Below are 12,756 nucleotides of genomic sequence, written 5' to 3'. Positions count from 1 at the left end.
TTGTGCTGTACCATTATCAGTCAGTAGAGGGCGCCCTTGCTTTTTTCAAAAGAGGGCGCTTGTTTTGGTCGTGGATCAAATGTCAGTAGAGGGCGCTGTTAATTTTTTCAGTAGAGGGCGCTATATATTGGATAGGAAATGGAACGGCGCGAGGGACAAGTAGACATGCTGGAAAACGTGAGCTGAGAATTCAGTTTTTCATTCATTAAAATGAATTCTTTAGGAGGGCTTTCTGCTGTATCGATAAAATGCACTTTACATATCCTGTGTCTACCAATATGAAGTATGACGCCATGTCTGAGAAGCTTTTTTCTGTGGTAAACTAAGGTCAGGTTGTGTCCGAGAACTAGGCCATGTACTGGTACGGTTAACAAATGGCGCCGCCAGTGGTCGGCATTTAACAGTTCAGGCCGGTTTTTCGAGGCGCCATACATCGAAAAATTTACGATTCTGGAAAGCTTTAGGGTGCTGGTATGAAAGTCCAAACTCTGAGAAATACGCCGGTGCATGGAGGTAATATGGCCGGTGTAAGTAAAATTGGCAAGTCATTCTTATTTAGGAAGATATTAGGATTCAAAGTTTGCGACAATCCTGCAGTTTGGATTTCAGGCATTTAAGACATGCCTTGAAGTAGGGCTGTGGTGGTGACAGATAAGAGACAGATTGTAAAAGCAAGGCACTACAGCCCTATTTGTGGGGCTATGGTATGGTAGGCCCTAGTCTAGCCCCACAGATAAGGCTGTAGTGGCTCTCTTTTGAAAAACCCGGGCTGCAGTATCACATGATTGAATTTAATTGTATGTCATGAATATGGATCAATATCCTTCAATACATGACCTGTATAACACTTCCGTACCATACCACACGATGTAATGTACATGTACATACCATGCGATTTGAAATGTACTGCTAAAGTGCTAGTACTGTCACTGTTGATAATGACCGCAGTCGATGCATTGGAACAGGAAGCAATGAAGTATGCCTGTGAAAGATTTCATATAACAAAACTGAAGAAATAGACTGACGCCATTGATATGAACCCACTCCAATGCTCCTACGGCCTGTTTGCAACCTACTTTGCATCCTAGGGTTAATTGTAAATATTCATATTAAACTACTATTTTGCATACAAAGGCCACGCCTCGGTTTGTAGGAGATTCCTAAGACGGTAGAACGAGCCGTCGATTTTATGTATGCTTGAATGTACATTGTATAGAGTGAAACGTTGCTATACTGAACATTGCTATACTGAACATTCGGCTGTACCGAACATCGTCCTTGGCTCCCAATATTTTGTGTACAAAACCTACCGAACATTACGCAGTTGCAAATCAACCGAGATTCGCCGCAGCATGCATCTGAAATCGATCCCGAGCGGTAGCTTCACGACTTTTAAGATAAACTAAACATCAATTTTGTAACTCAAGATTTAAAAAAAAACAAAAATAATGAACAGATACATTTCTAGAAACCTCAAACGTGAATGCAATGGCAAAACATCACAAAAACAGCAAATCAAAGTATCGCAAGAAAATGCACTTCAGTTAGACAAGAGAGGGCGCTATTCAACATGGCAACAAAACGTTGGGCAGTTCATTTCGCTATACCAAACGACCGCTGTACCAAACATTTAGTGGTGTTCCACTATACGCACAAAGCATGCAGGGTACATGTAGTACACTTCTGTACATACATGGACGCATGGGTCTGGCATGTGCCGATACTTCAAGCAGCCCCACCCCCGCTGCAAAACTAAATGCCTCTATTTGTATGCTCACATTCCAGCAGGAGTACGTGCGGCTGATTTTTCATGCAGCGTCTCCTGACTTTTTCTTTCTCAGTGCTGTGTGTTTGGTACCAACCAGCCAGCCATCTGGAGAGGCCATCAGCCTTCCCACAAACCAGTCATCTTGTCAACCGATCAGCCTACCAACCAGCCAGTCATCTTGTCAACCAACCAGCCAGTCATCTTGTCAACCAATCAGCCTACCAACCAGCCAGTCATCTTGTCAACCAATCAGCCTACCAACCAGCCAGTCATCTTGTGAACCGGTCATGCTAGATAACCAGCCAGTTGCCAGGCATCAGTGTTACTTCAAGTTTATACCACTAATGCAGTGGATTAGCACAGGTAGGCTGTATACCAAAGCTCAAAGGCTTTGGACGTGTACCTTTGGATAGGTTCCCCCTTTTATATTTATCAAATATGCCTTGTCATTTCCACACAGTCACTGTCATCTTTTTAGAGCAAATCATGTTGAGGTGAGGTCTTATGAGGCCTTGGGCAAAACCAGCAAGTACTAACACAACATGCAGATAAAAACATCCTTCTAACTCCATCATGCCTTTGTTGATTTCAGAATGGGTAGTTCTCCACTCTACATGTAAATGGAAATAGATCATTTTATTAAAAAGAAAAAAAAACTAACCTCAGAATGATATTCATGGCTTAGCCAATGGATTGTTTGATGAGTTATGAGTTTTTCAAAACAACATCTTTTACCATCGTTCCACTTTGTACATTTTCTTTGACTTGAATTCGTTGACGATTTTCTTTGAGGTAAATCCCCCACAAACTGGCCATCGAACTAATTCCTTTAGAACTTCACTAAGCTGATATAAAAATAAATTCCTCAAAAGTAGTTTAATTTTTTGTTGCATAGGTTGACCTTTGACCCTTGGCAACGTGAGTCCATCGTACCATGCTATATGACAGAGCAACTTGAATGAATAAAACAAGCAGCCATTTCCTGCAAGGTGAGTTCAAAGTAGTTATACGTGGGATTCCTTATATGGAATCTGTAGATATCATAATATTGACTCTAACCTTCTAGCATACATGGATAGGAAAATCTCATTAAAATACGGGGCTTCAGGACTGTAAGAATTTGTATTTTGCCAATTTTCACCACTCATTTCAAAGAGGAAATACATGTTACAAAGCTTGGTCCAAGTTCCTTAGTTTCTTGTGTCTAGTTTCAATTGCTAGAATTACTGCAAGTCAAGGTGTGTCATTAAAGACTCTCAATGCCATCTTAGCAAATAATTCATGCCAAACTTCCCATGACTGAGTCTCCTCTACCCTGTGTCACATACATACAGTGTAGTATACATTTGTGGGTCTAACACACAGAGAAAGTCTTAGAGTTAACCGTGAACCAGTACATGTAGATTTTCCGGGTCTTAATGAAGAAGTCATTCAGACTGGAGGTTACTTCTTATACATGGGATACTTTCTGATTCATCCCTTTGGATTGAAGCCAAACGTTCAAATTGTTCTTCATTATGCTCATTACAATACTGGTGTCTTTGTGAAGATTTAGAGCAAGGAAATCCCACAGTTAGGGAGGGTGAATGTGATGGGTAAAATGAATAAGAAAAGCTTCACTGTTACTCATTCATTATAACTCTACAATTGAACTTAAGTGTAGACTAGAGCTTTGTGTATTAATGAGTTGCATAGCGGTTGAAAACTTGACACAAGGCTTTCAAACTGAAATAGATGTACTCAGAGTTTTGTTTTATTATGTTTGTTTACAACGATGCATTTCTCACTTGTAACTATTTTCTCCTTGCCATCTTTGCAGGTAAACAGTGTGATAAACAGCAGCATCCATCGTTACCATGACAACAGCTTTGCCTCCAGAGATTTCAAGTCCAGCCATCCGTGTTCATCAGAAATGTAAAAAAAGAATCAATTGTACATTTGCAGTTTTTAAGGTGTCAAAAATATCCTTGTTTATCATTGACCTTTCCTCATATTACGGAGATATTTGAAAAGAAAATTTGCTTTTTTTCTCTCTTTCAAGTATACGGTTACATAGTTGACCAGCATCAAAAAGCAAAAGCAGCAAGATTTTTGAAAGTTTGTTCTGAAAGAAAACATTTCAGATTTATGTGATTTTCAAAGGTCATTATGATGTAAACTTGGATATTTTCGTAGCCCTTGTGAGCTTTCCAAGTTGTTTTACTCCAAGCTTAGAACAGGCAGTTTGCCCATTTTGAGTTGACGAAAGAGAAAAATAACAAAATTTGCACCATTTTGGTTTCTATTTCTGGAAAGTTTTTTTCTCAAATTGTAGAACAGGCAGTTTGCCCATCTTGAGTTAGTGAAAGAGAACAAGAACAACGTGGAACAAATGCACTTTTCCAAAATCTTGAATCATTTCCAAATGCTATTCTTCAGTCTGATAAATATCAAATTTTTCTCCATTGCAGTTTATGGGAGGTTGAATTAGAAATCAAGTTCCATTGATAGCGGTAACAAAATTAATTAATAAGGAAAGGAGTATGAAAACTTGGATAGTTTCTTTACACTATCATTTTCTAAATTGTAATGTATAAATGTTGGTCATGTGGTTCATTTTATCTTCAAGCAAACTCAAATCCTTGATGCTCATTGGTTGATCCCATTGTTGTAACAGCGCTGTGATACCATAGCATGACATCATCATCTTACCTTGCAATTTAACTGCTGATGGTATTTGCCTTATTATTGTTTGTCAAATTTGCTTGAGGATAAAATTCATTACCTCTTTTGTGCTAGTGATATATGGGACATTTTTGGACAATCATGAAGCATAACAGGAAAACTCAAATGAATCCAGTGAAATTGTGAAAATCATGCAGATCAGACTAGTCTAAATTGTGACATAAAAGCATGCGCTTTTGTAAATATCATGAGATTGACCCCCAAAATATGTGATGCAAAGTTTATAAGTTTCAAGTTAAATGTTGGCAAAATTCTGTAACAAAACCTGGTGTACATACAGACCAAAATTTAAAATTATTGAAACCATTGAAGATTGCAATTCATTGAGTTTTCCTGGTAAACATTTTGTAAACTATAATGAGATGGATCCATGCTGTGTTCAGTGAATGGTCTCTTTATCTCTCGTGTTGGGATATCTCTCACATTCTTGGCCCTTTCTTGTGTGATATTTCAAATGATGTCTTCCCTAGTACAAAGATGTTCAGAAATTCTTCATTGTTCCCCTGTTGCGGGGATGTGTCCAACTTTGCCCTTCCCCTGATGTGGAGGTATCTCCAACTTTGCCCTTCCCCAGGTGTGGGGATGTTTCTAACCTTGCCCCTGCCCTAGTGTGGGAATGTCTCCAACTTTGCCCCTCCCCGGTGTGGAGGTATCTCCAACTTTGCCCTTCCCCAGGTGTGGGGATGTTTCTAACTTTGTTCCTCCCCTGGTGTGGGGATGTTTCTAACTTTACCCCTCCCCTGGTGTGGTGATGTGTCCAACTATGCCCCTTCCCTGGTGTTGGGGATGTTTCCAACTTTGTCCCTCCCCTGGTGTGGGTGACATCTCCAACATGATGATGATTACCCATTTCTTGTGTGGGATTTCACTTTCCTCTGTGTGGATTTTGCAGACATATTCCAAGTGGATTCATCTCATGGACTACAGTGTACACAATGTGTGTTTATGGTTCAAGATTTCAGGTGTCAAGAACATTTTATGACATCTCAGTGTAGGACATTTTCTTACATGTAAGTTTCTTTTTTGCAAACCATGCATTTCTGATTCTCAGAATTTAGAGAACATTTTAGCAACAGAGGAGCATATGTTTAGCCAAAACCAAAATGTCAAAACCATAGTGTCAAACAGATCAAATTGAGTTTGCTGATTGCGTAAGATTGTAGCTTTAAGAAATTTGTGCTGTGATCAGCTACAAATTGATGGCACTTGATGTTTTGAACCATACCATTTGATGTTTGTTATTGCATATTGATGAGAATCACTCCCACAAATTGAATCTAAGACACAGATCCTGAGGCAGACACTTTTCAAATTCGCAAAAAGAATTATTAAGCACACCAATTCTAACAGAATCTAAAACCTTGAAATGTGGAAATCAGTGTCCAATTTTCACCAGTTCATGCATGATTTTGTGCAGTTTTGAAAATTTGTTCAATGTATTTATTTGTTTTAATAATCAACTGTGCATTGTTAAAGAAAAAAATCACAATTTTTGTCAGAATGGCTCATTTCGAGGGAGTGATTCTCATGTAACCTTATATGCCAAATGTTTAAAAACTGTTTCTTTGTGTAATTTATGAAATCCCATTCTACATGCATGTACAAGCAGCAGTATTGTGCTAAACATACGTTGCTGGTCGGCGCCCTCTACTGTCTGGGGCGTGTGGCAGTCTGTGGCCCAGGTACTGTGGTTGATATACTTATTGTTTAGTGAAATCGACTGTATGTGTCACTGGTGCTCTAATCCACCGGTGTCCTGCCTCACATAATTGACATGCTATTTCACCCAAAAATCTTCCAAACTGTCAAGTATAGGAAAGAAAGGATTTCTGTTGCTTACTTAAGTCTTTGGGGTCCCTGTATGGTTTGGTGAAACGGACTGAGGACCATTGCACTTTTTTCACCATTTTTTCGATCATTTTGTTATCCTAAGTTGGTACCCGTCATTCTTTGTTCCTGTGTAAACAGGTTGCTTTTTTGGCAGGGTCATGATGACCAAACCTTTATCAAAGAGGACATCTGCTTCTGATCTGAGGGGGCTCTAGACCTGATGAATGATAATGGCTTCTTCTCAGGTGTTGGTGTGAGACTTGGAGGAAAGACATTCTAGTATGGCTGCTCAACTTTACCTAGATTCTACAGAATCATTTCCGTTTTGGTTTCATTTGTGTTTGGAGGTAATTGTTTCCTTGAAGGTGGTATCAAAGATGACATTGGGGTTGTTAAAGAAAGGAAAATAGTTAGTAATTACAGATCAGCCACAAATATCTTTGTAAAACTGAGTGGACAGTGTCAAAGTTTATCTTTAGTAGGAAATAGTACTGATAGGTCAGAACAAATGATCATCAAACATAATCTTAGCAAGTGTAAATGTGCTTTACTACATCGTAAATTTTAGGAAAATAGAAAAAGTAATACCTTGTTATTCCTAAGCCAAAACTCGACAAGCAAGCATGATTTGAAGAAAGAACCATTGATAGGATAGTTTATAAAATCGGATTTAGGAGTTTTTAATGGAAATTGAAAACCTTTAAAAATAATTAATTTCAGGTTTCAGGTTAAATTCAGGTTTCAAATAGCAATGAACATCTTCCTGAGAGTTAAATAGTTTATGATAAGGACAACAAGGTGATTAGTTTGACTTCCAAGTTAGGCATTTATAAAAGTTTTTAATTTTCTTGAAGATGATGAGAAGTCAAATGAGAGGATTTATGATTCATTTTTGTCTACTGAAGTACTCAGTGCTTCAGTGACAACACCTGTCCCTCAGTATAAGTAGGAATACAAGTCAAAGATAACATGCTTAGTGAATGATTGGTTACTTGCTGGAAGGAAGGTAAAATTTAAAGTTACAATAAACTTACATTGGGTTTTGTAGGTAATTGATGGAGGAAAAAAATTATAATGTTAAAATCAAAGTAAAATAATTTAGTATTCAGTCAAATAGAAGTAACCCTAAATAAACAATGCTCTAGAAAGCATTTAAAGAGAAAACTTAGATCTTCAGTCAAAAGGGCCTTAGGTTTCTATAATACATGTGTAGACAAATCCTATCAGTTAGAGGAAGTTAGATAGATGCATGTGACCATTAACATTGCAGATACTTAAACACAGCCATTCTGGCAAATTTCCAGGAATGCCATTTTAATACGTGTCATCAATTGTTATTCCGTTTCCATTTTAAGAATACATATATGTGTATCTTGTCTCTAATATTAAGGAGGTCACAGGCAAAGTGCAACTTCTGGGGAGTTTTTCTCAACTGAAGAGTCTTGTTCATTGTTGAGTTGTGTTTAGCTATCTAACAATGTAAGCTATATATTTACAGGTGTTACTAAGGCCAGTAAAGTATGCACAGTCCTTACCCTTCAGGTTTAGTCTAAGGCCAGTAAAGTACGCACAGTCCTTACCCTTCAGGTTTAGTCTAAGGCCAGTAAAGCATGCACAGTCCTTACCCTTCAGGTTTAGTCTGAGGCCAGTAAAGTATGCACAGTCCTTACCCTTCGGGTTTAGTCTAAGGCCAGTAAAGTATGCACAGTCCTTACCCTTCAGGTTTAGTCTAAGGCCAGTAAAGTATGCACAGTCCTTACCCTTCAGGTTTAGTCTAAGGCCAGTAAAGTATGCACAGTCCTTACCCTTCAGGTTTAGTCTAAAGCACATTGGATTGGATTTGTTGCATTTGGTTTTTAATCCTCCCTCGCCAGTATTCTACACAAGGGAATAGATTTTGTGAAGGAATTTCTCCAGATCATAGGAGGGTTAAAGTAATTTAATCTTAGTTCAAGAATTATAAAACAATAATTTGTGTAGTTCAGTGAAATATGTCTTTATTTAGAGGATCGATATTTAGCTCTCTAGCTCTGAATTTATTAGTATGCTCCAAACATGATAGGAATAAATGTAGAGCATTTCACCTAGGAGTATACCATTAACAAACCCAATGTCATCTGCAATATCTCCTCTTAAGGGTCTGGTACTGTAAAACAATCAAACCACACAGCTTTTTTTCTTCTGCTGAATACACTCTGTTATTTGTCAGTTACACTGTCTACAATTTGGATTTTGTGCTTGTGTGGTTTCGTTTTTAAAAGAAAAAGTGCAGACAAATTTTGGACATGTTCATCTGTGCAAACATTTCTCATACAGTGTGTGGTTCTTCCTTCACAAGTGGAAACAAAATGATTGACGAGTACTGCACTTCAGTACATTCACAGAACAGCTTCTTTTTCCCCAAGCATAGTCAAATTGTAAAGTAGCCAGCCGTGTTAGAATGTGTTTCTCTGATTCACATGTCATCATCTACACTGAAGTTGTTGTCATTTTGATGGTCCAGGACTCAATTAGAGATGGAGTGGAAAAGTCCATTTAAAAACAGCTTCCTCATTTTACTTTTTTCCACTCAAGTGTTTAAAAACACTTCCAAAATTTTGCAGCCTGGTTGCCCGAACAGGGGATGACGTCCGTGAAACACCCCATACAGACTCAGCAAAGATTAGGTCGGCAACAGTGAATCCTTTCTGACCTTAGTTTTGGCCATTGTTTGTTTTTTCAATGAAGTGAAATGCATGTTTAATTATGTGGGGCAGGATACCAGTGGTGCAGAGCACCAGTGACACATCAGTGGATTTCACTAAACAATAGGTATATCAACCACAGTACCTGGGCCATAGACTGCCATACGCCCCAGACAGTAGAGGGTGCCGACCAGCAATGTATGTTTAGCACAACACTGCTGCTTTTTTTTTTTTAATTTTTTTATGAGAATAAAATGAATAGGGACCCCCTAGAATAAATTTCACACAGAAAATTTGAATAAGGTGTCCCCTTGTCTTTATTTCTCACAAATAAAAAAAAAAAAATCCCCTTGTCTCCTCCATGCAAGGAGGATTTCAAGAAAGTAGTCAACCAAGGATAATTCTTTAGAGGATTGACCCAGAATCTAGCGCATGGTCTTGGGGCAACAGCAAAGGTTTCTGAGGTGTCGAAGTTTAACTCCAGAAGCCTTTGTGGTTCCCCTTCCATGTACATGTTTCTGGCTCCTCCCCTAAAGTGGCTGCATTGCATCATGAATATGCATATCTATGGCCACACCCTTTGTAATTTGTATACAACCTCTATACTTGGAGATCATATACAAATTACCCAAGGTTAGACCACAGGACACACATCAAGATTCACTGTAGCCATTTAAGGCATTATTGCCTACCTTAATCAGTGACCTTTGAACCAAAATTGGGACATTCTAGGTTTAGTTTAACCTGCATGCCTGAACATGGGATGTTGCTATCTTTTTTCTATTAGCTCATGCGCCTGAATGGAATTGGATTTCATACTAATTTTGAATTGAAATTGTTAATTTTTTTGCAGGAATAAGAGATTGTGCCAGTCATTTCACCAAAATGCACACGCAAGCTTCATTGGCTGTCAAAGGTCACATGGCAAGGTAAGAAGCAATACCTTACATTTCGTAACCTGTTACTTTCAGCGAGTCTGAAATCATATTTTTTAGAGCCCATATTCATCTTTGAAATTACCTACTGGCTGTTCCATTGTTGAAAAGTTGAGTTTTTGTCAATGCGCATTTTAAGATGGCGCTCAAACTTGTTTTGCTCACATATTTGATAAAATAGTGAAGTCCTTTCAAGACTCCTGATTTGAATTTGCGTCAAGAGTTTGGTTGCAATTATTTGGATTTCAAAATGCCTTGGATTTTTTTCTTGGCATGTTTGTAAACAAATAGACTCGACTTTCAGTAACAGGTTACAAATATCCTTGGTTGACCACTTAGTCGAGAAGTTGCCAGTTGATGTTGAGGCAAGCAATCTTTGTGCTATTTTCATTATTTTGATTTTCAATTTCGGGCGCATAACATTTTACAACTTTTACATAAAAAAATGTGTAAGCTGTTGGTACAAAATGTGACGATTTGTTTAAAGTTCATTCATCAATCTACGTTTCAAATATAAACAGTTTCAGGCAATGAGATTCAAAGCATGACTAAAATTTTTCGTAATTTTCATTGTCTGCACCTTAAAAAGATCCAACTTTGACATGGCACGACAGAGTTGGAAATGAAACATTTCTTAAAGGTCAAAGAACATCAGCTGGCAAAGTCTCAACTTGGAAGTAAATGTTGGAGTACAGATGAGGTCGAAAACTTCTCCAATTTCAGTTCAAGTTGAAAGAATGCTGCGAGGACTTATGTACAAAGTTATTGAAATGCCAAGTTAAAAAGCTATACTTTAGAAATTGTCTAAAACCGTTTTATGCCACAAGGACTGTGCATGCAGTAGCAATTGCTGTTGAGTTACTTAAGGCTTGGGGAATAGAGTCACTGCTATGGAAAGGTTAGTCAAGTTTAAATCTGAAATTGGAGCAAGTTTTTGGACCTCAGTATAAGAATCTTTCAACACACCAAGAGTGCACCAGACACTCCCAAACCAAACTTTTTTTTTTCATTTTGCATACGAAATGTTACCAGCAAAGCCTTGTATAAATCAATCTTGAAAGTTAGAGTTCATGCTGAAGTTCACTCATGAATCCTGTCGGCGATTTCACAACTTAGAATCCAGTGCAGGAGTCCCATGTCCCGTTGAAAGGATTTGTAAGGGCAACTATTTTCAATCTTTTTCAAACTATTTAGCCAAGGAGTTATACAGTCATTTATTGCAGAATGCATTGAAAAGTCAATCTGTTGCCTTTGTGAAGGAAACTTGTCAAGTTGATGGACAAAGTAAAATCTTTGATCAAATGTATATCTCCTATTCGATCAAAATAGAGTTCAGTTGAAAATATTGTCTTCAGATTTGAAAGTGCTTCAATTTGCTTTATTTCTCTTGTCCAGGTAGGAATTTCAGCTTGGCTGTCCACTGTTATCTTCAGTGTCTCCTCATTACAAGACCGAGTTCAAGATGTCTTCAGCAACGTTATACATCAATTGGTCCCTCTCATTGAAGGCAGTAGTAGCTTGAAGATCACTCAGATGTTGGAGTACGGAAAGGATTCAATGTGAAGATGGACTCATTGTAGACGAAGGGGAGAAAATAGAGAAATATATGAGTTAACTTTGAATTCTATGTATTAAAATTTAGATTTGATAGTTTTCTCTGATCAGGAAGCACATGAGGCTGTAATATTGACCTTTCATTTAATTTGGCCACAATAAATTATTCAATATTTTTACAGTTAAATGAGTTTTTAAAGTTTCTTACTTGACAAAGGTCATTGCACCGTTTAAGTTTGACAAATTAAAGCCAAAAAGTGCATCTATTTGATCTCAAGTGTCCGTCTGTCTCAGGTTAAATTTGATTCACATTATGAGGATGATTGTCCGAAAATAAACGGACAATTCGATTATGTATTTGAAGCTGTTCATTTTAAAAAAAAATATTGTCCACATGAACAAACATTTGAATTCACCACTTGGGAAAATTGAAAAAGAAAGCACCTGCTAATTTGCTAAATTTTTAAAAAATTGTTTGGAAGTGGGACAAGAATATTGCATCCTGCCTCCACTTTTCTCATCATATATCACCTCAAGAAAAGTCAGTCATCAAAGAAATCCTGGAAAGACATGAATTGTGGACTGAGAAACATTTTCCAATGTTGTTAGGAAATACTTGGAAAATTCTCTTCACTCCCCATAGACTTTGTACACGACTGCTGAAGTGGAGTCAGGATGCAACATTTTTGTCTGGGAAACGTTTTGAGAAAGCTTAAGAGTCGATTGGACTAAACTAGCAATTAGTATGAAAAATAAACTCAAGGCTAAAAGTCAGTGACAACGAGGAATTTGATTTAAATGTGCCACACCTAGTTTTTTCTTGAGGAAAAAAAATTAATAGGTTTCCCTTGGAAATACTGTTTTTTAGGTCAGTACTTACAGTAGCCAGTTCATACTAGACGATGATACAGAATTTTGGAAGAAATATTAAAGAAACTGCATCGAGATATGATCAGATCTTGTACATTCTGAGCGTCAAAGTTAGGTGTAAATGCACGCGTTGTTTGCAACACTGGGACTCCGACAGTCTGATAGTACTGTTTGGATGATATACGCAATACCAATTGGTCCTTGCAGCACACGTGATGGACAGGAGCCAATAGAAAGAGAGGAGGAAAGGTGTGGCGCGAAAGAAAAAGGGAGAATGAAAAAGGAACCCGTGCACGGTCTTTCCTAACAAGGAAATGGAGGCGAATACGAGCCGTTTTTCACACTCATGTCCCCTTCCACAGACGTACACAGAATGGTACCTAGGCTGAAA

The 12,756-nt window shown here is 37.9% G+C and overlaps 1 protein-coding gene across 2 annotated transcripts; it reads left to right on the top strand.

The window, feature by feature from the left end:
• Positions 1-117: 117 nt before the first annotated feature.
• Positions 118-12,440, top strand: LOC147799239 (uncharacterized). 2 transcript variants are annotated; one of them, XM_087137411.1, is made up of 7 exons: positions 118-177; positions 1,842-2,131; positions 2,664-2,757; positions 3,588-3,682; positions 5,385-5,502; positions 9,860-9,935; positions 11,337-12,440. In XM_087137411.1, exons 4-7 carry the CDS (start codon positions 3,625-3,627, stop codon positions 11,502-11,504), a joined length of 420 nt encoding a protein of 139 aa, XP_086993537.1. In that variant the 5' UTR covers positions 118-177; positions 1,842-2,131; positions 2,664-2,757; positions 3,588-3,624; the 3' UTR covers positions 11,505-12,440. The 2 variants fall into 2 exon arrangements, with proteins under 2 accessions (XP_086993537.1, XP_086993538.1); XM_087137412.1 differs by lacking the exon at positions 5,385-5,502.
• Positions 12,441-12,756: the final 316 nt, after the last annotated feature.

This window comes from Acanthaster planci, linkage group LG05 (genome assembly GCF_054643075.1).
Source record: "Acanthaster planci isolate LZ-2023a linkage group LG05, COTS_SCS, whole genome shotgun sequence".
Classification (NCBI taxonomy): domain Eukaryota; kingdom Metazoa; phylum Echinodermata; class Asteroidea; order Valvatida; family Acanthasteridae; genus Acanthaster; species Acanthaster planci.
This window is presented reverse-complemented; position numbering and strand designations above follow the sequence as displayed.

What these genes read in the sequence shown, in the direction of transcription:
- LOC147799239 (XM_087137411.1), top strand. Translation starts at nt 3,625, where the DNA reads ATGACAACAGCTTTGCCTCCAGAGATTTCAAGTCCAGCCATCCGTGTT. An exon ending in TGTAGGACATTTTCTTACAT is followed by an intron (nt 5,503 to 9,859) that starts GTAAGTTTCTTT and finishes ATTTTTTTGCAG; the next exon opens with GAATAAGAGATTGTGCCAGT. An exon ending in GTCAAAGGTCACATGGCAAG is followed by an intron (nt 9,936 to 11,336) that starts GTAAGAAGCAAT and finishes TCTCTTGTCCAG; the next exon opens with GTAGGAATTTCAGCTTGGCT.